At 40.4% G+C, this 26,536-nt stretch overlaps 1 protein-coding gene across 1 annotated transcript in view; it reads right to left on the bottom strand.

Moving 5' to 3' along the window:
- Nucleotides 1–26,290, bottom strand: part of GRIN3A (glutamate ionotropic receptor NMDA type subunit 3A) — a 164,033-nt gene extending 137,743 nt beyond the window's left edge. Inside the window, exon 1 of the mRNA XM_059411168.1 lies at nucleotides 25,355–26,290. Coding sequence (XP_059267151.1) covers nucleotides 25,355–26,053 — 699 coding nt within the window. The 5' untranslated portion in view covers nucleotides 26,054–26,290. The remainder of the gene's footprint in view (nucleotides 1–25,354) is intronic.
- Nucleotides 26,291–26,536: the final 246 nt, after the last annotated feature.

The following is a 26,536-nucleotide window of genomic DNA, read 5'->3' as shown; positions in this document are numbered from 1 at the left end:
CACTAATGTCTCCCAGATGTTTATTAAAAGTCCTCAAAGTAACTTTGCAGACTTTCACATAAAATTTTGCAGTAAATCCCCAACATATGAATATGTCAGAGGACATATTTTATGAATCCCGTATAATAGTCAAAAGCTCAGGATTAAAATTGTAACTGTTGTAAATGTTTTCATAAACCTTTGAAAAAGATTCAAAATGACCATAACACACAAGCAATTCCAAAATGCTCCAATGACCTTGGCAATGGACCTTCTCTTTTAACTGCATGTTCCGATTTTCCCAGCCATAACCTTTATTTCCATTCTCTAAGTACTTTTTTCTCTTTTGAAACTGATTTTTCCTGAGACGATGGGGTGCTTAAAATTTCTAGAAGTTGGACATGAATAAGGGCAGCTAATGACAAAAATGTTAATATGTACTCAAGGTCAAATAGGTCTCAGAAAATTCAAACAAATATTTTCCAGAAAGAAATAAGATTATTTATCCATCTCTGCATCTTCAGAATGATAATAATGTTTTAAGATGCCAAACGGTAATTTAAAGGCAGTTTTGAAGAATACATCATTTATTGAAATAGATTTCGTAAGATTTCTGCTTGTGAGATCTTTAGTGGAATACCCCTGTTTTTGTTGAGACAGCAGAGCCTGGGGATTAAAGTCTCAAGAGAGGAGGCAGGACCTTTGGGTTTTGAAGTTGGGTTTTGAAGTAGCAGCTCATACATTCACTACAAAGCTTTCCAAACCGGACTCTCTGAATCCACAGTGATTTAGAGGATAGAGCACTGCACTTAAAATCAGAAAATTTCATTTTAATACTTGCTTGGTAAAATAGTCTACCTGAGGCTCAGTTTCTTTATAACTTCGTTTGGAATTTGGGGGAGTAACACCTTCCTCCTAGAGTTGTTGGAGGTAGTTATGTATACGTAGCTTATGTGAACTGAAGTTACTTTGTAAATTGTAAGATCCTCATCAAAGGAGAGTGATTGCTTTATTATACACATACGAAAAAGGCCCATGCCCTGTACCCGAAACCTAAAGGGAATTAGACACTCTACCCTAAATTCACACTGGACTTACTCCTCTTTTGGTTATGACAGAGTCTGTTAGAAAATACAGAAATGGTGTTTCTATACTCTCTCAGTATGATGGTGTAAAGAAAGAGCCTTTCAGAAAGTGTTATTTGAATATCCCAAACCTAAATTTATTCTATATACAATCTTTCTATTATTCCTCTGAACTGTTTTTCATGGAAGTCCTTTGTTTTAGAGAATTCTGAGTGAATCCCAGTATTTGGGAGGCCAGAAGAAGAGCTATAACGAGATCTGAAGTACTGGCGGTATCAGCCCAGTTTTTAAAAACTGGGTAAGTATTTATAGGTAAATGATAACTGGCAGCCTGGGAAAAGCAGGGGTGGGTGGGTGGAAACTAGGGAACTAACACAGTTAAGGATCTAAATCTCAACTATCAAAACATCCTGAGTAACAGATAATAGTGATATTGCATTCCAACCACATTCCCTATGTCAGAGAATTCTCTTATGTCTCTGAGTCTCAAACAGAAATACCAATTAAGATAAACATTCACTTATTGTTGCATGGAGAATGCCAAAGTATGTGCAAATATTAGTAATCTTTTGCAGACATTAGTGGATATATTTATGTTTGAAGGTGACGGATGTCCTATGTCTATTCTCAAGAGCAGCAATTTATTATCTAAAGAGAGATCTCTACTAGTTTAGAGATCTGGAATAGGTTAATTCTTTCCAATTTCTACCCTATTCCACAGATCCATATTATAAGCTAGAGATTTCTATTTATGGCAAAAATGTATAATCAGTTTACCCAAGTTGCTTTTCTAATGGAGAGGTTACTTAGAACGGTCAACCTCTGGTGATGAGCTACCCAAGGGAGGAATTTTGCCAAACAATTACAGTGACATTACAAAGCATAAAGTCAATTGGCAACCAGGCGTTGTTCCAGGCGATCTGAAAGACAAAGTACATGGCCAAAGCAAATAATTCACATTAATATATTTTCCTAAACTTCGTATTGTCTGATTCAACTATCTGTTTAGTTCAGATGAATTGGAAAACTGCCCAGTCTCCACTGCTCTCAGCAGTTAGGCACAAATGCCTAACATAATAAGTTAAATGTTGTGAAATAATAATTTTATTGAGAATAAAACAAAATCAAACAATGGTGAGCAAACAGACATTAATTACTCACAAACACATCTCAGAGTTAGAAGAAATCATAGCATCAATGCCGGACACGATAGAAGGCAGAGCTACATAGAGACTCTGGAGCCACGAAGAGTGAACGTGACTCCTAGCTACCTCTTTTTGTAGTTGAGTGACCTTGAGCAAGTAACTCCTAATCTCTTCACCAATAATATATAGGTAAAAAATATTAACCTGAGAAGATTTAGTAAGAATTAAATATGAAAATGCATTGTGCCTAGCACATAGTCATAGTGCAATGAGTGCTAGCAATCTACACTACTATTTCTTTGATACTTAGAGTGACTCACTGTGTGGATATGGCTGTTGTCTCTTGGCTCTTCTCTTCTCTGCTTTAGGATGCAAGCGCTAGTACTATAGTACATGTCACATTCTGCTTTGCCAGGAGGATCCTGGTAGGCTCTGCCAACAGAGGCAACCAGACGGAAGCTGCAAGGTGGGAGGAAGAGTAGGGACTTGCTTCTTGTCTTCTCTTCGCTTCTGGTGGGTTTTGTGTCTGCTTCCAGTTCCTATAAGCATCACCCAGCAGTGGGTTTGCATCCCTTCAGCGGTTCCTTCCCAGGGCAGATTAAATCTAAGGCAGCCTTTCTAACACTTGCAGAACCACTTTATCCTACAACTTCAGAGATACCAACACCAACTAGCCAGTTTACGGTCTGGATCTGAGACCCTCAGGATCCCTCCTCAGAACTCAGCTACCAGCAGAATAGCACTACTTTTCTCAAATACTTGAGTTTCAGCTCCACAAGCTCTTCTTCTAAGCTTCAAAATGTCAACATTTGCAGCCTCTTCCTTTTGTCCTCAGCTCCAGGAAAGTAACTGCTTCCAGGATTTGCTCTCTTCATACCAGGAAATTTTCTTCTTACACTTCCAGCTACTTAACAACTTTGTACCATTATCTTAAGATGTCATTGTTTAAATAATTGGTGTGGTTTCTAGGTCCTCAGCAGCCTTCACGGATACACTCAATATCTATGACAGTTTATTTAATCACTTGGGCAGCTTTGAAAGATCTTGGTTTTGAGCTAAACTTGCCTCCAAGTGACCAGCATCCACACAGAATGACGTTCTTCCTGAATGTCACTAGCTTATCCAGTATTGGCATGTTTCAGACCAGGTTACTGCTATGAAGTCAGAGAACTAGGTGGAAGAAGAAATGAGGTAGACAAGGCAGCCAGTGGGAAATGGCATGAAGGCATGGACAGAAATGAAATGATTGAATCTCTGTTCAAGCTAAACCCACAGTGATGGATAACCATTCTAGAACTTACTCATAAAATTCCAATAAAATGTACAAACTGATCTGATGCAACATTCCTCAACTTTCCACTAAACTATCAAATGAGACATAAAAATACATAAACTCACAACTCTAAAAAGTCCTATTAACAATCAGGGATGTTGCACAAACTGCAAACTGGCATAATGAGAAAAAATACAAAATTAATATTGTATCTGAAAATAACAGTAGCTAATATTTCTTGAACATTTCCTATGTATCGGGTCTTTCTTAACAGTTTCTATAGGTTATTTCATTTATTCTTTTTAAAAATTCAGTGGAACAGATCCTATTATCCCTGTCTCATAGACAAGGAAACTGAAGCATAGACAGGGTAAGTGATTTGCCTAGTTGCACTTAGCTAATGTAAGTTGTAGGGTGGGACTCAAGTCAGGTAACCTGGGTCCTCTAGCTCTTAGTTCCTATACTGACAATAGTATCTTTCCTTCTACCCCTTAGTTCAATGAAGAGTCACCATGGCTCCTCTCCTGTATGGATCCTCCTTCTTGAGGTAGTCAGAATGACATTCAATCATTTCCTTCCTCTGCTTAGTATTTTTTATTCCTGAATCTAATAGAACGCATCTCCAAGGGAAGAGTGAATGGGAGAGGTTTAATTCCCAAAAGAAAAGCACCACAGAAAGTAGCAGAATCAGAAATCATCCTGATAGACATGTAAACCAAGAACTGTGTGTCTGTGTGTTTGTGTGTGTGTGTGTATGCATGTATATATGTTGTGTGGTGTCGTAGTGGTATGGTGGTGGTGTTCTTTTCAGATAAGTGATTCAGATAAGAGGTTCAGATAGATAAGTGATTCTCAACCAAATGGGTTGGGTTGGTTGAGACACCTGGGAATTTTTTTTTTTTTTTTTCCCCATTTCCACATTCCCCTTGAGCCAGGAGAACTAGGATGGAGCCTGAGTGTGAATTTTGTAAAGGCTCCCTAGGTCGAGGAATTGATTAAGAGCCACTGGTTCATATCATCAAAAAGCAACTCAGCAGAGTAGAAGTAGATTTCAGCTTGGTTCAGCAGAGTCATACCACAGGCTTGATGGCTGCTGAAGACTGGGAGCTGGCTTAGGTGATAGACACAGCAACTTTGTGTCCACCTGTTTTTATTAGATGGAGATTTAGCCAGAACATAAGTGGATTCACAATAAGTCAATTAGCAATCTAAGCAACCAGTCTGTTGGCAAACAAGATAGAGATACATTTCTAATTGTTCCATAATAAGAACTCCCCTCACCCAAGAAAAGGACAAAACAACACGGGCCCTAGGTGAATGCTGAAGAACAGGCAAAGAAAAGGAAAATTAGTAATTTTAGAAGCCAAAGAAAAACCCGAAAAACAAACACCACAAAGCCCCTGATATTTAATCAATAGCAGGATAATATGACTTTTCTGAAACACAAGTAATTCCCAAGAGAACATGTTGAGATGAATAACAGGATGGAAGGAAAAAGAACAGTGTTATATGGAAAGAAACTTGGAAATGAAAAATCCAGTAACAGATTTCAAATATGCTTTGGAGGCATAAAAGGCATAATAGATATTGCAAAGGACTGAATAAGTGATATGGAAGACACAATATAGAAAATCTTTCAGGATACAGAACAAAAGCATCAAGAACTGTAAATAATGAAAAAGAATGGCAGGGAAGTTATGTGTCTCAGTTTGTGCTCACACAGTTCCTGTTTCATGCCTATTGTCCTATGTAATTATTAACCCCTTTCACTTTCAAAATTGCCCTCGTTTGGATATAAACTCTTTGGTCACCTGAATATGGGGGAATGAACCTAAGAATTATGGTTTATCTAAGAAGGGAACCATAACCACAGGACCAGAAGGACTGATCGAAGACATCTCTGAAGAAAAATGTTCTCTTCAAACAAACAAACATACTAACAAAAACCTCAATTTCATGGATTTAGTTCATCCTTGGCATAATCTCAATAGAGATGAATTGCACTTAAACATATCTGGCAGTGTTTTAATTAAAAAAACTATCAAGCGCTTAGGAGTAAAGAAAAGGGAAAAAAGTAACCTTCCAAAGGATAATTATAAATATCATGGATTTCTCATTTCTGCTACATTAAATGCTCAAAGTGAATTTATTTGGGAATTTTATGCCTTGTTAATCTGTCTTTTATTTGTAAGAAAAATGACAAAGACATGTAAAATACCTAACGGTATAGAAAATATGCCATTCATATGCCCCAACTAAACAGCATTTATTTTCTTCTTCCAGGAATTGATGCTAAGGAAATAATCTATAAGGTAGACAAAAAGTATATGAACAAAGATCTTCATTGTAGAAAATGTTATGACAAAAATTGTAAAAAGCTTATCCCAAAGCTTAGAATACAGAATTAATAAAATAATAGTGACAATGGGTTTCCCATGACATGGGGAAACACTAGCAATGCCACATTAAATGAAAGTCTGATAGAGGAGCACCTGGGCGGCTCAAGTGAGTTGAGCCTTTGCCTTCAGCTCAGGTCATGATCTCAGGGTACTGTGATCGAGGCCTGCATTGGGCTCTCCACTCTGTAGGAAGCCTGCTTCCCCCTCTCTCTACCTGCCTCTCTGCCTACTTGTGAAATCTGTCAAATAAATACATAAAATCTTAAAAAAAAAAAAAAAAAAGAAAGACTGATAGAAACTCTCCACAGTTAAAGAAAAAGTTTTATGTAAAAACACTACGAGAAATATCTCCGCAAATTAACAGTGAGTATTTCTAGACAGGATTAAGGGAATTTTTCAAGGTTTTCAAATTTCCCGATTTTATAATTAGAAGAGGGTCAACAAGACAGATATGATTTGTTTGAGGTTTGTGCAGATGTAAGATTGATGACCTAATGCGAGTGAGAACAAAGCAGAATTCAAAACTTCATTTCAGAAGTGCATTCATTCATTCCTTAAATAAGAAATTTAAGTGAATATAATGTGCAAAGGACTTTTAATAGGTCCTTGGATTGTAATGGCAAGTAAAACAGAAAACACTGACCTCACACAGACAAAAATGTATACAAGAGAATAAAAGTTGGAAGGAAATAGATGTGAAGGTGATATAACTCTTAGTCTTACAAAAAAAAAAAAAAAGATTTATTTATTCGAGAGAGAAAGGGAGCAGAGGGGCAAAAGGAGAGGGAGAGAAGCAGACTCCCAATGAACATGGAGCCCCATGTGGGATTCGAGCTCACAACCCTGAGATGATGACCTGAGCCAAAATCAAGAATCAGATGCTTAACCAACTAACCCACCCAGATGCCCCGAAATTATTAGTCTTTAAAACTGTAAATACATTTTTTAACATCACCATTAGATTGTTGTTACATAAAAGTATTTAAAAATTGTTATTTTTTTAAAGTCAATGAATAACAAAGTGCTATAAAGTGAGGACAACATTCCTACACCAGAGTATTATCAGCCTGCTTTTCCAGAATTATCCAGAATTCTTCAAAACATTTGTTTAGCAACTTCCTTTACACAGGATTTAGAAACACTGAACTCATGGTAGAGAAAGGAAATCCAATGATGAGATTCAAGGACATTTCTGTATTCTGAAATGACATTCTTAAGAGGGACTCAAATCACTTTGTCATCACTACCTTGCTAATGATCTCATTATAGAAGTATTATCAGCTTTCCTGAAAACAAAAACAAGAATATCAAGGGAATTCGCCAGCTTTTTGCCATGAGCTTACTTTTTCTTCAGTGCCTGTTGAATTTTAATGTGAGGGAAGAGAGGCTCAAGGAAAGGGGGAATAAGAGAAGCAGCATATATATATATATATTTTTAAATTGAGTACTTGCTGTATGTCAGATGATGTTGCTAAACCACGTGATATAGTATAATCAATACTTCAACACCACGAGTAGTTATCATTATCTCATTATCTCTAGTCTATGAGTAACATTTCTAAGAGTCCATTTATAAGCACACCTGGAATTGATTACACTCATTATCTTCTAGTGCCTTTTTTCCTGTTGTTCCTTTTCTTTCAAATGAGGGTGGCCGCCTGTCCTTTACAATACATACTTACTTGAGCTCTTTCCCGCTGCTCCTTAAAGCTACGGTACTTAGGGTGACAGGCCTAAGTCTGTGATCAGGTCAGGTGATCAGAGATCAGACATCTCTGATTGCTTGGCCAGTCACTGAGGCATTTCTGGTTAATACTTGTCTATGACAAATGCCTTGACACTTCTCAGTCCAGACATGTCACACTGGTGACCTTACAGCCCTAGCGAGCCTGCAGATTGCATTTTAAAATGCAAGTTACTTATTTAATTCAATGGGAGGAATCCTTTCACAGTGTGTGTGTGTGTGTGTGTGTGTGTGTGTGTGTGTATCAAATCATCATGTTGTATGCTTTCAATACCTTACAGTCTCATTTGTCAATTACACCTCAATAAAGCGCCCCCCCCCCAAAAGTGAGTTCATTGTCAACATTTAAGGAAATGTTTACATTAAAAAAAAAAAAAAAATCCCCAGCCTGGCTTCCTTTGGAAATTCAAAGTATCTGGCAATACCCCCATGGGTGGACAGCTAGTTGCAGCTGAGTGGTGGCTGGCTGCCTCCTTTAGAAAGGTCAGGCACTCTCCAGTTGTCTACAGTTTTTACTACTCCCTACTGCATTATCTGGGACCGTTTTTCACATTTCCATTACCTTCCTGGCCCCTAGAAGGCATCTGAGCTTGAAGCCTCTGCCCCAGGTCATTGATCTCAAACTGTACTGTGCATATATGAATCATCTGGGGGAGTTTCTTTAAAAAAAAAAAAAAAAAAGATATCTGAAGAGCTATAGCATATAATTTAGTGGAACTCAGTGAGTTCGAAAGGATCTGCACTTTAAACATTACCTTAGGCTTTTTTTTTCCCCCCAAGGTGATGCCTGGTCACAGTTTGAAAATCACACTAGGGGAGACTTTAGGGTGTGATCCCAAAATATGATATTCTCGATCACCTTTGGACATAATCACCTGTGAGGCTGTTTGCTTTTAGACAGATTTCGGTGCTCCAATCTCAGGGGTTCTGATTTGATAAGTTTGGGAATCATATTTTGAATAGTTACCTGTGTATTACTAACACAGAGATGGCCACTGCTCCAGAGGTCGGAAAGCCTAAGAAATTATACTTAATGGAAGAAAAGGAGCCAGGAATAGAACTGGTTAGTCTTGGCTGGATCTGAACTCTTGTCTGATTTTCTGATTATTTTGTTTGACAAGGGATGACAGGATAAAATACAATTCCAGGCTTTTTCTCTTCTTAAGTGGTGATTATTCCAGTAACTTTACTTCTCATCCACTCTGATTTTCCTTAATTTTACATGTTGAGAATCTTTGGCTATACAATATAGCAAAATTGGCTGAGTTGGGGATTAAGATTCGGGAAAGCAGTGGCTTAAAGATCTGAGAACAATGTCACTTTTCTGTCACTTGTGGTCTCCAGGAAATTGAAAACTGATTTGTGGACAATGAAGGATGTACAAAAATCTTAAGAGGGTAGTAGAAACAGGTTTTCTACTTCTTGCAAAATCAATTTCTTCAAGGCCTGACTCTACCAGCTTTGTTCTACCTAACAGTAAATTCTGGGTGGTCGTGAACTCTATCTGCCACAGTGAATGAGGATCCTTTTTCACAAGGTGGTACACCTTCTCAGATTCATATGACCCCACCTGAGCAGTCAGTGGCTTTCCCACTGGCGTTATGCTTAGTTCTGTTCCACGGGAAGGGATGGAAGTGGCCATTCGTTCAGTTGAAACAAGAGTCACTGAGCATCTACCATAATCCATGCACCATGCTAGAAGCTTGGGGTTTAATTTAGCGGAGGAGAGAGACACACACATAAATAAATAATTAATACTCCTGTCCGATAGATCTAGTAAAGAAGAATGTACAAGTAGAAAGGTCACAAAGAAGTGGAAGTGGTGGACTGCGGCAGACAGAACGGGCACAGGTGCTATCTGTGCAAAGGTCTGAAGGCCAAACAGGAGTTTCAGGCAGACATGAGGGGGAAGAGCATTCTAGGCAGTGAGAACAGCCCATGCCAAGGCTTGGAACAGCACTGTGCGTTGAGGCATTGCTGAGCAGAGTGCAAGGGCTGAGGGATAGTATCAGGACGAAATGAGAAGAGTTAAGCAAAGCTCAGATAATGGACAGTCCTGACTGCCGCACCAGGCTACTCAGAATTCAGTCTACAGGTTAGAAGCTGGCAGAGGGGAGGTGGTTCATGAGAGAATCTTACGTTGATCAGGGACTTGACATTAAATAACACTGAATCGCACCGTAAGAAAGTTAATCCCTTTTCAATTAGTGTTTAATCCTTCTGCTAAATCTAGGAGAAAGCCTCCGTTTGGTGTCGCTATGCCTTTTAACACTTCCCTCTCACCTCGAAATGTTCCCGTTTCAAAGAGCTCAGGAAAAGCTACCATGCTAGAATGATTTCGTTTTCACGGTGTACTTATTTTATGGCGTACCTTTTTCCTATTTACAGCAAGGGGGATTGGTTCTTCACTGATGTCACCATAAAAAGGTTGTGTTTTTTTTTTTAAATGAATTTATTTAAGTAAAACAGTAATTTTAAAAATCTGTAGCGAGGGGGCGCCTGGGTGGCTCAGTGGGTTAAGCCACTGCCTTCGGCTCAGGTCATGATCTCAGGGTCCTGGGATCGAGTCCCGCATCGGGCTCTCTGCTCAGCAGGGAGCCTGCTTCCTCCTCTCTCTCTCTCTGCCTGCCTCTCTGCCTACTTGTGATCTCTCTCTGTCAAATAAATAAATAAAATCTTTTAAAAAAAATAAATAAATAAAAATCAGTAGCGATAGGTGATGCTGAGATACCACCAAAGTTACAAAGGCAGTACACACGGGCCTGAACCGGGCAATGACTCTGCTGCCGTTTTAGGGGAGGGGAAGGATTGAGGTGGTCAGTGACTGCTTCTCTTTCTGACAGCAGCTTGGAGACTGGCAGGGAAGAGCCATGGACAGAGACAGAGAAGTCGGCTAGGACAGTCAGGTAGTGGAGGCATAGATGGTGTGGCCAAGGTTAAATCTGCTGGTTTATTCCTGATCTTTCCCTGTGTTGCTCTGCACAAAGGGGATCCTCAGGGTTCTCCTGGCCTGGGGTGGTGGTGGTGGTGAACCCAGAAGTAATTCTGAAATGTGGAAATTGAAAGATTTTTAAGTGGCTGCTACCCAGCTAGTGTTAATTAAAGGCGGACTTGGAATGAAGGTGAGAATGAGATTTGATTATTTTCCAGGATCCTAGTCCATTACAAAATATTATTTAGAAATAGACAAAATCTTAATTCTGAACTAAGGTGTTTTTTATGGATATTAGTGGGCAATATGAGCTTCCATATTTGATTTCCAAAGTGTCTCTCTTCTAACCTGCATTAGAAAGCTACCTGGCTATAGCTTTCCTATCCTGTCAGCTCTTCAAAGCCCCTTCCTCTCCTCTTTAGGCCTAGGATGGAGTACTGGACTCTAGGGGAATTCAGGAGAAGCACTTTTCTGGAAACATGAAACTGCCCTGTTCTCCCTTCCTCCCCTCCCAGCTGCAGCTGACCATTTTGGAGTTATAGTCTGAGCACTCTGGTTCAGGAGGACAGGACACGGGTGGGCTAGTCCCACCGCCAAATCAGTACTGGGGAAGGTAAGTCCTGGATTTCCAAAAGTGGAACGAGAAGTGTTTACCTGGATCAAGAAAAATGCTTCTCATCTGTTTTTCTTTCCTTTTAAAGATTTGTTTATTTATTTTAGAGAAAGGGGATCTCAAGCAGACTCCCCACTGAGCAGGGAGCCGGATGCAGGGCTTGACCTCACCACCCTGAGATCACGACCTGAGCCAAAATCAAGAGTAGGATGCTGAACCTGCTGAGCCACCAGGCACCCCTCATTTGTTTTTTAAACATGAATTTACAAAGTGTTTTTTTTTTTTTTTTAAGATTTTATTTATTTGACAGAGATCACAAGTAAGCAGAGAGGCAGGCAGAGGAGAGAGAGAGAGAGGAGGAAGCAGACTCCCGGCTAAGCAGAGAGCCCGATGTGGGGCTCGATGCCAGGACCCTGAGACCATGCTCTGAGCCGAAAGCAGAGGCTTTAACCCACTGAGTCTCCCAGGTACCCCTACAAAGTGTTTTTATGGATATTATCTTCCTGGAACCCATATCGATTCTTTAAAACAGCACAGTAAGTCCTCCACCAATACCTGCTTAATGAGCAACTATTTATAATTTGTAACAGAAAAAACGGAGACTCAGAGAGGTTTTCCATGACTATACAGATGACTCTGGAATTATAAGCGAAAGCTAGGTTTTCTTCTGGTTTTCCTTCTCACTCTATATCCCCTTGTTCTGAAACCGAAAGAGCCTGTAACAGATAGTGTTCAGTGTCTACAGAACTAATACCAGAATTCTGTCACATCATGGGCTAACCAGCATTTTGTGGCCTGGCCTGCGGTCTTAACAGCCACAGATAATATTGTTTCAATGGAAAAATCAATTTTGAATAGGAGCTTAATTCATCAGCAAATCAGGAGAACTCGGGTATATATCTGTCTTTCTATATAGATATATAATAGAGAAATGCTTTTTAATATAATAACTTACATTTATTGATTTTTTTTTTAATCAAACACACACACATTTCTATTCCTAGAGATCTTATGCTTTCTGGACACCTGTATCTCAGAAGAATGTCATGAACTGGAAAGAGTTATTTGCACATGTTCGTGAAAGGTCGTGAGAACCAGTTTCTGTAAGTTTGCTAATTATTAACCTGTGTTTCTCTAGCTTCAGGAGAGGCATGTCACAATCTTGAGAGTGGGGGATGGAAGGCTTTTTTGAAATATAATCAGAAAACTTGGAGAATCTGATAAATTCTCTTAAGCATGGTTTACCCTGCTCCAATTCTGGAAACTACTCCCGTAGTGAATTATTGTTATTTAACATGTGTTTCATCCCTCAGGAGTACTGGGGCATGGAAAACAAATGGTAATACTGCCACAGTAAAATGGCTTTTGAGCAGGGAGGTGGTATGAAGCTTAGTGCATTATACTTGCTAAGTATTTGTTGAATAAAAAATGAAGAACGAATAAATGAATGAAAGTTGCTTTGCTTTCAGAAGATTCATCTAGCAGCAGGGTGCAGAGTGGTTTGCAGGAAAGAAAGGAGAGCTATAGAGGCTATTCAAGAGTATTGGCGGAAGGAGCTAATGCTGTGTGAAAAGAAGGAAGGAAGAAGACAGAGGAAGTATACTAAGGAAGCCAACAGAACCTGATGAAAAGAGAGAGGTCCAAGATGGCATGAGAATTCTTGTTACAGGTGCGAGGGGATGCCACCTTAGGGTATCTTTACATATTTTGAATTTAAGGTGAGAATGAGATATAACAGGGAATTCCAGTTAGAAATTCCTGGTATTGCCATACACAAGGAACAAATTCAGGAGTCTACACCTTGGAAAATAGCCCTATGTCAGAGTACGCTAGATCTTGTTATTGTCTCACTATTCGTGCCTTCTTTGAAGATGTGTCCACTGATAAATGTTATAATGGCTAGTACCTCGGGATAGTCTATTTATTCATTTATTCAGTAAATATTTATTGCTATGCTCATTCCTACCTCAAGGGTTTTGTACTTTTGTTCTCTCTGCTCCTAATGCTCTTCCCTTAGAAATCTGCATGATTCACATCTTCATTCTCTGCTTGGGTGTCACCTCTTCAGACAGGCCTTAGTGACTAATCTTAGTCATTCTCTAATCCTTCACCCTGCTTTATTTTTCTACATTGCACTTGCCTCTACTTAAAAATATTATATTTATGTTTGCATATCTTATTGTCTATTTCCCCTACTGGAATGTAAATTCTTTGAGAGGAGGAGTTTTGCTGTTTTATTTACTGCTGTATTCTAAAGCTTCTACTGAACACTTAACTCAGAAATCTGGCCTTTGCTGATTGGACTAAGGGAGGGCGTAGAGCAGGAGAAGGATGGGGAAGCAATCCATATAGTCTGAGCCCATTAGATAACTGCAGAATGAGAGTTAAGAGATATAAAACACACAGATGATTAGAGCTGGAAGTCCTACCAGGTTCAGGCTACAACCTGTCCCGGTACATCAGAACCCCATCCATGCAGAAGTTATGGCACAGAGAGGGAGAAGCTGGTATCGGGAGAGAAGGATGGAGCCGCTGTGAAGAGAGGAGCCCAGAAAGAGCTTTTGGGCCCCAGAGGAAGGGAAGGGAGTAGTTGCCCCAGCACTTTCCAGCAGCGCGGGCCAGCTGTACCTCCTGCAACTCAGCTCCTGGTCCGGTTCCTGTAGTTTCCAGCACAAACCCCTCACTTTGAGCTCCACGGAGTGAGTTTCTGTTCCTTACAACTGCATGCCCTCTGACAGCAACAGAATGTCCAACCGAACTTTCAATGAGTATAGAAAACATTGTGTATCTGTGCTGTCAAATACAGTAGCCGCTACCCACATATGGCCACTGAGCAGTCAGAGCACCTGAGACACTGACTTCTACATTTTACATCATTTTAATTAAAAACAGTATTCATATAGGGCAGGAAGCTGTCATATTGGACAGCACAGCTCTATGATTATTACCACAAAGGGTCAAAGACAAAAAGCACAATCAGTACAAGATAAAGAAAGAGCTGGGGGAAAAAAAAAATCCAAACCCAAAACAACCATGATGATGTCCCAGAACTCAAGCAGAGCATATTGCATAGCACCAAAAATTAAGGAATGTTAAGGAGGATGAGTCTGGTAAAGTCCAATTGGTTAAAGTGTTATGGATTTTTCTGTGCGAAATACCTGGATTCAAGCAATAGGGGTTAAACAAATTAAATACTCTATTCAAAGGCAAATTTTCTAGCTACTAAAATAATGGAAGAAAGATTAACGACATGAGAAGATGTTTATAATATAAAAGTTAAAAATCATAAAATAGCATGGTTCCCAATTTTATAATATATACATATGCCTAGATCTCTAGGTTTTGGGTTCATGGGTGATTTTTATTTTATCCTTTGGCATTTTTTAAATTATTGGAATTATCCACAAAGAACATACATTTCTAATAATTATAAATAAAGGAGCAAAGGATATGCTTAACACAATAAAATGGCTACATCTTTTCAAGCTGCATTATAAACTAAAGTGATAGTAAATATTACCATAATTAGCCACTCTGCCTTGCTGAAGTTAGTCAAAGTCATTCTCATTTGCCTCTCCTCCTTTTGAGGCACACATTTTCAGATATCTTTAAGGTTTATAACTGCAATTATAGATATGGTGGCCAAACAGCAGTCTGCTGGGTCTTCTTAGAGCCAGAGGAAGGTCTGTTCTGTGATGGGTTAACCTAGATTTCCCACAGTAAAACATGGGACATGTTTAAAAGCTGTTTGGAACCCTCCTGCTTTGTCAGGCTGGATTTCTAGGATGCTTTAACTTAAAGCGGTCTTTTAGGGACCACTAGATGGCTCTCTGTGCCTCCCACTGGGTGAAGATACACTGGATTAACTCAGGCATGGATTTATCATTCATTTTCAGGTATACACTGAAGCATTTCCTTATGTGTGAAACACTGTATGAGGTGACTCAAATTAATTCCTTATACAGCATCAAAACAAGAACAGCTCTCCATCTGAACCTATTAAATTCACAACATACACAAGCAAATTCTTTGTTTAATGGAATCCCTGTTTAAGTACCTCTGGCTGCGACTGAACAAACAGAATTCTGCAATCTGCCAGACTGTGATTCTGTTAGATGAAGACATGCTGGGCATCTCACTTTGATTATGGAAATAAAACATTTTTCATTTTAATTTTTAATTTTATTATTTTTAAAAAACATTTTTTATTTTTAATCTGGAGAGTATTAACCCAACTTTTGTTTGACTTGGCTTTGAGTTGAGGTTTTCAATACAAAAAATACCAATAGGTTATATGCAGGTTTTGCAGCCATCAAGGTCTTTAACACGAAAAGTTCTGCTAATGACCACCCCTAGCTGAGAAGAGAGTAGTGACAACACATTTCCAAGCCATTCTTAGGAATAGTACTGAAAGATCCAGACTGAGGCATTGTTTGGAACTATACAGACGCAGCCATTGGCAGAATGTTGGAAATATAAAGCTATATTGCAAATACAAAGGAAAACACCACTTTTTAATACAGAAATACCATCAACTCAGAGTGCCCAAGTTTCCAAAAGCCCTGCCAACTCTGAGTTTTTAGAAAATTAAAAAAAAAAAAGATTTTCCTCTCTCCTGTCCTTTGATGTCAACACCTAGGTGGACTGACAGTAGGGCTTTCTTAAATTGTACCCTGTGGTTTCCAAAAATTTTTAACCATTAACTTTGAGAAAATAAAATATATCAAAATGTTACTCAAGGTTATCTGTGGACACACATGGGGAGTAGTCCATACCAAAGGCATGTAAAAAGTCCGTCAAAGTTGTATGCATCAAACAGTTTTGGTATAGTCAGCATTTAGTAAAACACAGTTTGCCTTATGGGTATCCATTTTCTGTAAACCTCGGTATATAATAGTGCTATTGTCTCTAAATTTTTGAGCTAACATATGCCACAAGTCATTTACATTAGTACAGATAAGGCCTGTATGAAACAGCAGAAACTTTTGAACCTTCAATCCATGTCAAATTAGTTTGCCCTAACAGCCTCATTTCCCCCAAGAAGTCTAAAAGGTCAGCTGGCTCATGGTTCTACTGTTCCTTAAGTTTAATTCCTGGGAGCCTCCTGTGAGAAATTAGCATAGTAGATAAAGCAAGAATAATGAGTTCCTCATACCAATGAATAGAAATAAAACATTATTTTTTTTTTTAACTTTTTCTTTTTTTTTTTTTTTTTAAAGATTTCACTTATCCACCCGACAGAGATCACAAGTAGGCAGAGAGGCAGGCAGAGAGAGAGAGAGGAGGAAGCAGGCTCCCAGCAGGGAGCCCGATGCGGGACTCGATCCCAGGACCCCGAGACCACGACCCGAGCCGAAGGCAGCGGCCCAACCCACAGAGCCACCCAGGCGCCCAAAACATTATTTTTTTTTTACCCCTGATCCAAAGAGCCAGTCATTCACGACCAATACAAAAGAGCAACTAGTTGAAACCGGACCTCAAAGTTCACTTTTTTGCTAACGGAGTTTACATACACCTAAGCTGAGGGTGCGATTCAGTAAAATGGAACTCTAAGTGTGGTTTCAAAACAGCAGTTTTCTTTGTTTTTCTAAGGGTTGGGGCAAGGGAATTGGATCTCCCAAGCTTGAATACAGTGTGCATCTTGAAAATGTATATAGAGGGGTGCCTGGGTGCCTCAGGCAGTTGAGCATCGGACCCTTGGTTTTGACTCAGATCATGATCTCAGGGCCAGCTCCGTGCTCAGCAGAAGCCTGCTTGAGATTCTCTCCCTTTTCCTCTGCACCACACCCCTTCCCTACACCCGCTCAAACCCTCCCTTTCTCTCTCTCTGGAATAAATAAATAAATCTTTTTAAAAAAATTAAGAAAAAATGCATATAGAAATACTCTGGAGAGCAACCCGGAATATGTGAGTTCTTACTCTGATAATTTCAGTTTTTATTAATCTTGCCATGTCAACACTTTACATCAAAAGAATGAGCATTATCATAATAAGAACACAGAGTGCTCCAGGTGCTGTGCTTAGAACTTTGCATACATGGTGTCATCCTTACCACAACCTTAGGAGATAGTCATATTTTATGGATCAAGAAATTAGACATATTTCCCAAGGGAAGAGGTCTAGAGAGTTGTAAAGCTAAGAGTCAAACCTAAGTCTGTGCCTCGCAAAAGCCTCTTCTCTTCATTCCAGCTTTGTATTTCTTTTATTTATGTTACTCTTGTCTCATTTGCAAAGCAAAGGTAATAAATACTAATTGTCTTGCTCACCTCAGAAAGTAATTGTGAGGATAAAATGAAAAACAGATGTGAAAGGACTCTGATAAATCTAAACATACTCTACGATTTATTTTTTCCTAAAATTTGTATTTTCATATTGAAGTATCAAAAGCATTGGTGAGGAAATGTAAAGGTGACTTTTTTTTTCCTCTTAAAAATATTTTTTAAATATTTTATTTATTTATTTGAGAGGAAGAGAGAGAGAGAAATCACAAGTAGGCAGAGGCAGGCAGAGAGTGAGAGGGAAGCAGGCTTCCTGCCGACCAGGGAGCCTGATGCTGGGCTTGATCCCAGGACCCCGAGATCATGACCCAGGCCAAAGGCAGACAGACACTTAACCATCTGAGCCACCCAGGCGCCCCACCTCTCTTAATATTTTTAATCACAAAGGCAATACATACTTTTTTTTTTTTAATAGAAGTGTGGAAAAAAAATAAATAGAAGTGTGGAGAGGGAAAAAATGGACTTCTATTTCCATTTTTATAAATAAAATTCTGGACTCATAGTTTCCAGGATCAAGGTCATACTTTATACAAATTATATAAATCTTATTTCTATCTCTGTATCAACATATTTTCATTTGAATGGGTATATAGAACTCCACTGTAAAGATATATCATGATTCATTTAAGTCAATTCCCATTACTGGTTATTTAGCATGAAATACGCTTTTAACAATCAAACTTGAAGTAGAGTCTCTCTTTTATGCTCTTTTCTGAGTTAATTCAAAGGCGGTGATGGATCCAGTCTGTTCTTGGATTGTAGGCTAACAAATTCAACTGAATTTAGAAGGAGCTATTAGTCTGTTTTTCTTCTTGGTGACTTCTATTTTCCTAGAATGCATAGCTCCTCATGTACTCTGTATGTTGTATATATTGTTTTCTACCTCACAAGACTGCTAGAAGGATTCTGTGAGCACATTTTTGAAGACCTGAAAAGCATAAATGCTACAAAAAATATTTATGATTGAGTTTTTTCCTAAATCTGTGACTCAAATGAAAAACAATGGGGCATAATTCAGCCTGGCTGAAAAAATAAGTCATCCTGTTTCTTTACCACTTGAATCCTTAAAGGCTCATCTCTACAGGAGACCATCCCTGGCCAGCCAGATACTAGACTTTCAGTGTCAGTATTTACCCTGACTGACACAATACAAGGCCAGGTCTGTATGGTCAGCCTGCTCCCTCAATGCAGGAGATCCCAGTGTCCCCTGAGAGTGACTGAATCTTACACACTCAGAAGGAGAACTGAAAATCTACCTGAGGTGTTAGGTTGGGTTAAGGGAAGGGAGAAAGTGAGGGCAGGGACAGGCAGCTGGCGTATTCCTAGTTCACCTTTTCCCCATTGCTCTTTTCTCCCACTATCCCATAAAGAAAAGATCTGAGAGAGACTAATGAATAGCTTAATGATTCCCATTAGTTTGTTATTCATGCATTCACTGAAAAAGCAATGTGGCAGATGCTGAGACGTTCTTTCTTCCTTCTTGCCTAGTTTTATAGATTCAGCATCACATTTCCGGTGTCGTACACTTCCTCTACTTTTCTGTGTATGTGAGTGGCAGTAGCTAGAGTTGGCAGAACAAGAGACAATGAGAGTCTCATCTCTACATTTAGTGATATCAACAAAATGAACAATATCTTGCTATGAGAGCCCCCCGCCCCCTGTAGTTGCCTAGGACAAAGGTTCTCAGAGTAGCTGGTTTGCAAACTTATTATCTGTGCAAGATGAGATTAAGGAGCTTCCCCCAGCCCCTAAAGATTATTTACTTATTTGACAAAGAGAGAGAGAGACAGAAAGCGAGAGAGGGTACATAAGCAGGGGGAGTAGAAGAGCAGGCTTCCTGCAGAGCTGGGAAGGAGCTTTTGCTCAGTATGAACCAACACCCTGCTTTTTTCATCAAGAAAAACTTCCGTGAAAATAATATCAGAAGAGCCAAATGGAGAGGCCATATTCTCAATGAACACTCTATTATTGTTAAGTTTGCTTACAGGAAAAACTTCTAACCAAGGTAAGAGACCAAGATTTCTGAAAAACCTTGGGCATCTTACTGCGGCTTCGATGGCAATACCTAAGGGTCTAGAAACTGTTAGATGTGTCATAGGTGGAAATTTGCCCTCTGTATAGAAATAGTACCTACGGCACGTCTTCTATTTTGGGGCAAATGTGCAACATATTTAGAAGTCTAGTTCTTCTTTTTTTTTTTTCCTTTTTTGATGGAGGGTTAAATCTACTTTTTTTTTTCCCCTGAAGAGAAGAAAATGAGGGACTGGAGGGTAAGGTAGAGGATGAAGACATGATACACTGTAAATCACATCCCAATTTGGTAACTACTAATGAGAATTAGTGAAAAATTAATTGGATGATTCTTATTGGACCAACACTTGTCTACCAGTTGTTTGGCTAACACTATAAATTTTCCCAAAAGTACTTCATTTTTTTATCTGATTCACAAAACAACTCTGTCAGATTGGTAAGTACCTTCTTTTGACAGATAAGCACAGATGTTCAGAGATGGAGGCACTTGCCCAAGATTACATGGCCAGTAAGAGGCAGAGGAAGGCTGAGAACCTTTTGACTGTTACTTGATGTGCCTCCCATTATATTGTGCCCTTTTAACCAGCGTGACTGGAATTTGACTGGAGGTATTCATGAAATAAAGTCTAACAGCACAAAATCCACGGTGGATCCTGCAACACCCAAAGATAAAGTATTAAGGAATTAACAATGAAACTGGTCTTCAGATGATGCAGATACTTAGTTCAGTTGATTCGATCATAAATTAACTCCAAGATGGAATAGTCAAAGAAGGTTAAGACCAAATATTCTCTAAGATTACACTGTGGCAGGCACAAGAAAAGTGGGTGAGACAGATTAATTGCCCAGTGAATGTATCTGCTAACCTCTTCTGATTTGGGGAAAAAAAATTTTTTTTTTTTTTTTAGATTTTTTAATTTATTTTATTTGACAGACAGAGATCACAAGTAGGCAGAGAGGCAGGCAGAGAGAGAGAGAGAGAGAGAGAGGCGATCCCAGGACCCTGAGATCATGACCTGAGCCGAAGGCAGCGGCTTAACCCACTGAGCCACCCAGGCGCCCCTGGGGAAAAAATTTAAGTATTATAAAAACAAAACAAAAAAATCCCCAAATTAAAAAAAAAAAAAAAACTTACAAATTAATCCCATCTCTGTACCTCAAAAGGAGACTGTAAAAGATCACTTCTAAGAAAAGTTTTGTATCACTTGACATTTAATTTGAAATCATTTATCTTCAGGTCAGCAACAATTAGGTGCTACTATCAGCCATTCATCATGAATTAACAGAAAAATATATTTCCCCCAGAGGACAGAAAGCAGTGTTTTGTACGGAGCAAGTCAAGGAAAACCAATACAGTTGAGAGTAGATCTTTTAAAAATAAATGTCCTTTACTTGTCCCCTAACGACGGACCTAAGACATTAGTCCCCCCTTATCCGTGGGGGACACATTCCAAGACCCACAGTGAATGCCTGAAATCATGAATAGTACCTATACTATAAATACTGTGTTTTTCCTATACACACATACGATGAAGTTTAATTTATAAATTAGGGACAGTAAGAGATTAACAACAATAATAACCAAATAAAACAATATAACAATCTATTGTAATAAAAATTATGTGAATATGGTCCGTTTACCAAAATATCTTATTGACAGCACTCACCTTCCTCTGGTGAAAACACCTATGTGATAAAATGAAGTGAGGAGAAAGCCGAGCGCATTCTGATCCGGCGGGAAGCTACTGCCGACCTTTGACGCTACCAGAAGCTACTACTGACCTTTGACCCTACGTCAGGGGAGGAGAAATCATCTACTTCCGGGACCACGATTGCGGGCGAAAGCTTGGCTAAAGCGGCACTACCAGCTTCCCCAACTTTCTGAACCTCCACATTATTCCACTTTGCTTTCATAAGAACGAAAATCCCCTTCTGAACTTTTCCCATTAGGGAAAGCAGGTGCTAATGTAAGTCTTTCCTCAACGTGAATTGGTATTACACAAACTTTCGGAAAGCGGAGAATACACTTTACTTTCTGCTACTTCGGCTTATGAAAGATTTTATAGGACTGCTTTACTTTCAGATAGTGGGGGGAACCTGTTCCTTAGTGGGATTGCTGTTGTGGTCCCTGTATCAGAAGTGGCACTGGGCTAATAAACAGCCAAACTAATAAATAGGCTCGGGTATTTAGTACTGTGTTGTCAGAGAAAAGGGACCATCTAAGAACACTGTGTTTCCATGGGAATAAACATATTAATTAGCATACACGGCTCATGAGTTTGGCGAACTGTGGTTGATACGTTCAACTGAAGTTAAAAACAGTAATACACATTTTTTTAAAAAACCAACAGAACAAAAAAAATGTAATACAGTCACTTTTTGTTTTTTATTTTTTAAAATATTTATTTATTTGAAAAAAAGGGAGAGAGGAGGGGGAGAGAGAGAGAGAGAGAGTGTGTGTGTGTGTGTGTGTGTGTGCGTGCGTGCGCGCATGCATGAGTAGCAGGAGGGGTAGAGGGAGATGGAGAAGTAGAGAAGCAGACTCCCCGGTGAGCGGGGAGCCCAAGTGTGACTCAACCTCAGGACCCTAAGATCAAGACCTGAGCCGGAATCAAGAGTCCACTGCTCAACCAACTGTGCCACCCAGGGAGTGGCCCTGAGTCCGTTTTTGATCACCTGGGTTTGGATCTAAGCTAATTATATTACTCCATTAACTCTGCTTAAGGGCACCAATATGGAATTAACTTGAAATGCACATTTTAGAAAGAAACCTGTATCTGTCACTAACTGAGCAGGTAAATTTCAAGGAGTTAACTTTGGAGAAACTATACAAAATCCCTAGAAGAGAAGGTAGTATGAGATGGAAGAGAAAGAACAATTATAAGAACTTAATATAACTTAAATGTAACTGGATCCATATGCAGCATCATTACTTGAAGGTCGTGGGAACAGAACTTAGAAGTAAGAAATTATCATTTTAATAGAATGAGTTAGCCTCAAGTGGAGGTTTGAGTGTAAAGTCAAGTCAGAATTTTTTAGATGGAAAGGTGCTTTGATCCTCTCCTATGTGGTAATGTTGAATGAACTTTTATTATGTATGATTTCTGAATTTTTTATTATATATGATTTATATATGATTTCTGAAAGTGGGTAGTTTACTACCTTACAAACTGATGGCCTTATGTCTTTGTTTCCAATAAATAGCTTAGTGAAATAAAACTATAATGCTTTCCTCAGGGTTTTGATCATTTCATTCGTATCTCTTTCCATTCACAAGCTATGGCAGAACACTATCAAAACCACTATTTAATAATTAAAAGTTTCAGATGAAGGAAATAAATCGCCCAAAAGAAAGTGAGAGAAAACACTGTTGTTACTACTGCCCCAAGCAATTTTGATTTTTCTGAATAAGAGATACAATTTTATTTCACTTCTTTGTGTGGACAAGTCCACTTTCCTCTGGAATCCCTTTTTCAGGCACTGACCCAATCAATGTATTGGGTCACTGGGCTGTAGAATCCAATGAGAACAGTGGCTAAATTAAACCACTTTTATTTAATGTATAAAATGACTCTGACATTCTTTTATATTTTGAAAGGTTTTTTTTTTTTTTTTTAAATCACATCAGGGTATGGGAGAAAGGTCTGCTTTTTAGCAGACACAAGGGAAAGATCAGTTATTATTTTTGCTGAAAGCAGATTATGGTCATATCCTAAAATTATATATTATGGTGACTTGACATTGAGTTGGACATTCTTAATATACAACCTTACAGAATGACATGTAAATGATATACTAAAAGTAAAAAGTTTGATATGTTGGAATTTAAAATACAAAGATAAATGAGAGACCATGTCAGTTGGGCAAACAAGAACTGAGTTAATATAATAATCTCTCCCTTTCAAGATGTGTGTCATGAAAATAACAGTGACAACAGTGATTTAAAATACATTTCTGAATTGAAGTACAGAAGTAGATGTGCTTGGCGGCGTGTTCATTTTATTGGCAACTTGTAAGGGTTGTCGCCGGAAGACTGTTCCCACAGTGGTCGTAAAGCTGTGAAGTTGTCTGATTCTAGACGCTGCTTCACGGTTTCTCTGGTCCCCTAGTTGTAATGTGTTGGATACTGCACAAATCCATCATGGAACACAATTTCCTTTCTAAGGCACACTAATTTGGGGGAAATTCTTGCTATTTAAGACCTGCCAAACAATCTACAAATGGAAAGGAGTCTGGAGACTGTGAACACTATTGGCAACTTATGAAGTATTAGGTAATAGAGAAGCAATGATGAGAAGCACGTGATGCTGACTCTTGCATTTTGTTCAATCTGATTCTGCATATATATTAATAATGATGCACCCTATGGATGCAATTTCATGTTTATAACACTTTGACCATTGGCAGCATTGTGCACCTGTGTTTTCCCTGCCTTCCCATCTGCTGCCTACAGTCATTCAGATTCAGGTGACGGAAATGTTTTAGATAAAAGTTAATTAGCCTGCACTCTGCAGATCAAATCTCTATAGTTCAGCATTAAATTGCAATCTTCTGGGCAACTGCTGAAAGTAGCGGGTGTCCAGCCTTCCTAAGATTCAAAGTGTAAGATTCATTTTTCTAGAAAAAGAAATCGTTGGTACTCTCGCGATATTTTATGCATAGATTCTATCAAACTTTTCACTTGTATTTGGCCTTACTCATTTTAGCTTTGATCTATGTATATATATCAAAAGTGGAAGAAAAGAGATTAGATTTTTTTTTTTCCTGCTAAAGGGATAGCGAAATGATATGTAGAGTTAGAAATTCTCCAGTGTCTGGACTCTTATTAGTACACTGACCAAAACTTTCCTTAGTTCCTCAATCTTTACCATGGGGCCAACACAGATTACCTATTTGTGTCATAAATATTTGTGCCAGGCTTAATGAAGCCTGATATTTTGATTTAAAAAATGCACAAAATGCATTAAACTCCCATTGTTGAGAGGATCCCGCCCTCTCTTTAAATATGTACATTATTGTCAATAGTAAGTTCACAAATAGCTTATTTTATTGAAAATACATTCAATTTTTTAACCTATATAAACAAAAGCATTGGATTCTTCTGTTTTTAGTCCTAAATCATTGAGACAGAAATGGGCTGAACACAGCTACTGCATACAGCCAGTCTCTGAGCCCACATCACGCAGATAGTAGGTAGGGACCAAAAAAAAACCCAACCCCAAATGAGTCCTCCCATCGATTTTTTCGCTACCAGATATTAATTCTAATGCATGTCAATGCCCAAGGGTAATTAACCGCCCTTCTTTACCTATGGCTTCCGTACTATTGCAGATTCCCTGTTTACTCATAGGAATTCAGAGGGATTTTTTTCTCCGTACACCACCGCCCAAGCCTCAGGCACACCTTCTAAAGAAGTCAGAGCAGATGCAGCTCTTCTTGCCTCATGTTCAATTCCTCTCGGGAGTTGAAAGACTCTAGCTTCGTCAGGAATCTCACATCCCCATCCCCCGAGCTCATCTTTAGAAAAAAGATTGCTCTCCACGCTCCTGAACTTTGACTTCTACTTCCGTCCAGCATCCACTAGGTTTTCCCAGCTCGTCAAAACATGAGGGTTTTTTTTTTTTTTTTCCCGCTTATTTTCCCCCACTTCCTTTCTTTATCTGCTACCCCTACCTCTTGTTTCTGTCCGCACTTACACTGTCTTATTTAACTTTTACTGAGGCTCTTCAAACAACCATCCATGGACATGGTCCGATCCTTAAACAGTAATCAAAGTTGTAAAGCCCCAAGTCCCTCCAGACTTCAGCCTTCCTCTTTCTCCCCTCCTCCCCTCCATAAAGGTCCCGGCCCCCAAGCGGCGCCCCACTCTTCTCACCTGACTCTCCCGCGGAAACTCGTGGCGCACGATGCTGATCACCGGAATGTGGAGGACGGAGCTGACCAAGTCGAGCTCCATCATCTCACCCTGGCTCTGGGGGAAGGCGAGCAGCGCCGACACCCCTTGCACCACCACGGTGTGGCACACGCTCTGCAGAAAGGAGAAAGGGTCACTGCTCCACGGCGAGCTTGGGGAGGAGAAGGGCAGGAGCGGCAGATCGCCCAGGCCCGCCTCGATGGCCATCACGACTTCCAAAGACAGGTTGTAGGGCAGCAGACCTTCCACGCGGTTCAGGTTGTCCACGGCGAAGAGGAGGGCGTCCCGAGGCCACAGGGTCTCGGCCCCGGCGCCCTCCCCGGGCTTCCGGGCGCGCGGCGGGCCCCGGCCATGCAGGGCGCTCCCCAACCAACGTGCGCCCGGCGAGGGCGCCGGGGGTCGCCAAGTCCCTGGTTCGGGCTCATCCCTCTGGGCGCCCGCCCGGCTGCCGTCCGGAGCGCGGCTGGCGACGCGGGGGGCCGTGGTCCAGGGCTGCAAGTGCACCGCGCCCACCCTCACCGCGTGCCCGATGCGCTTGAGGATCTGGCAGGGCTGCGGGTGCGAGGAGGAGCGGGGCACCCCGGCCAGCACCAGAGCGCAGGGCGGCGGCAGCAGCAGACAGACCCTGCTCAGCAGCCACCACAAACTCAATCTCCTCATTACTGAGACCCGCAGGGAGAAAGCGCGCCCCCTCCTGCGCCCGGCTCGCCCCCCCTCCAGCCGCTGCCTAAGGTCTCCGCCCCCAGGTCCCGCGGGCAGCTCACTCTACGCTGCGGAGCGCTCCCAGGAGCCGAAGCGGTCTCCGGGCCATCCAAGTTGGAGCCTAGCGCACCCGGGTCCCTCCGCCTCGCATCCTCCGCCCGCCCGGTCCCTGCGCGGAGGCGTGCAGGCGGGCGGGCCGGCGCCGGTCACCCGCGGCTTGGGCGCCGGTTCCCTGCTCTCCCCATCTGCAGGGCGGCTGGGGCACTGCGTCCGGTCCCGCGGCTGGGCTGGAAAGCCACCGGAGTTCCTAGGGGGGCAACGCGACCCAGGAGGCAACGCGCTCACTTGGATTCTTTTCTTTTCCTTTTCTGCCCAGGCGAGACCCACTTATTTCCTTGGGGTCGCGCAGGAGGCAGCGTTCACGCCCAGAGTGCGAAAAAG

The sequence above is a fragment of the Mustela nigripes genome, chromosome 9 (genome assembly GCF_022355385.1).
Source record: "Mustela nigripes isolate SB6536 chromosome 9, MUSNIG.SB6536, whole genome shotgun sequence".
In the NCBI taxonomy this organism is placed as follows: Eukaryota; Metazoa; Chordata; class Mammalia; order Carnivora; family Mustelidae; genus Mustela; species Mustela nigripes.
The sequence above is the reverse complement of the archived record's forward strand: the minus strand, read 5'-3'. Positions and strand labels throughout refer to the sequence as shown.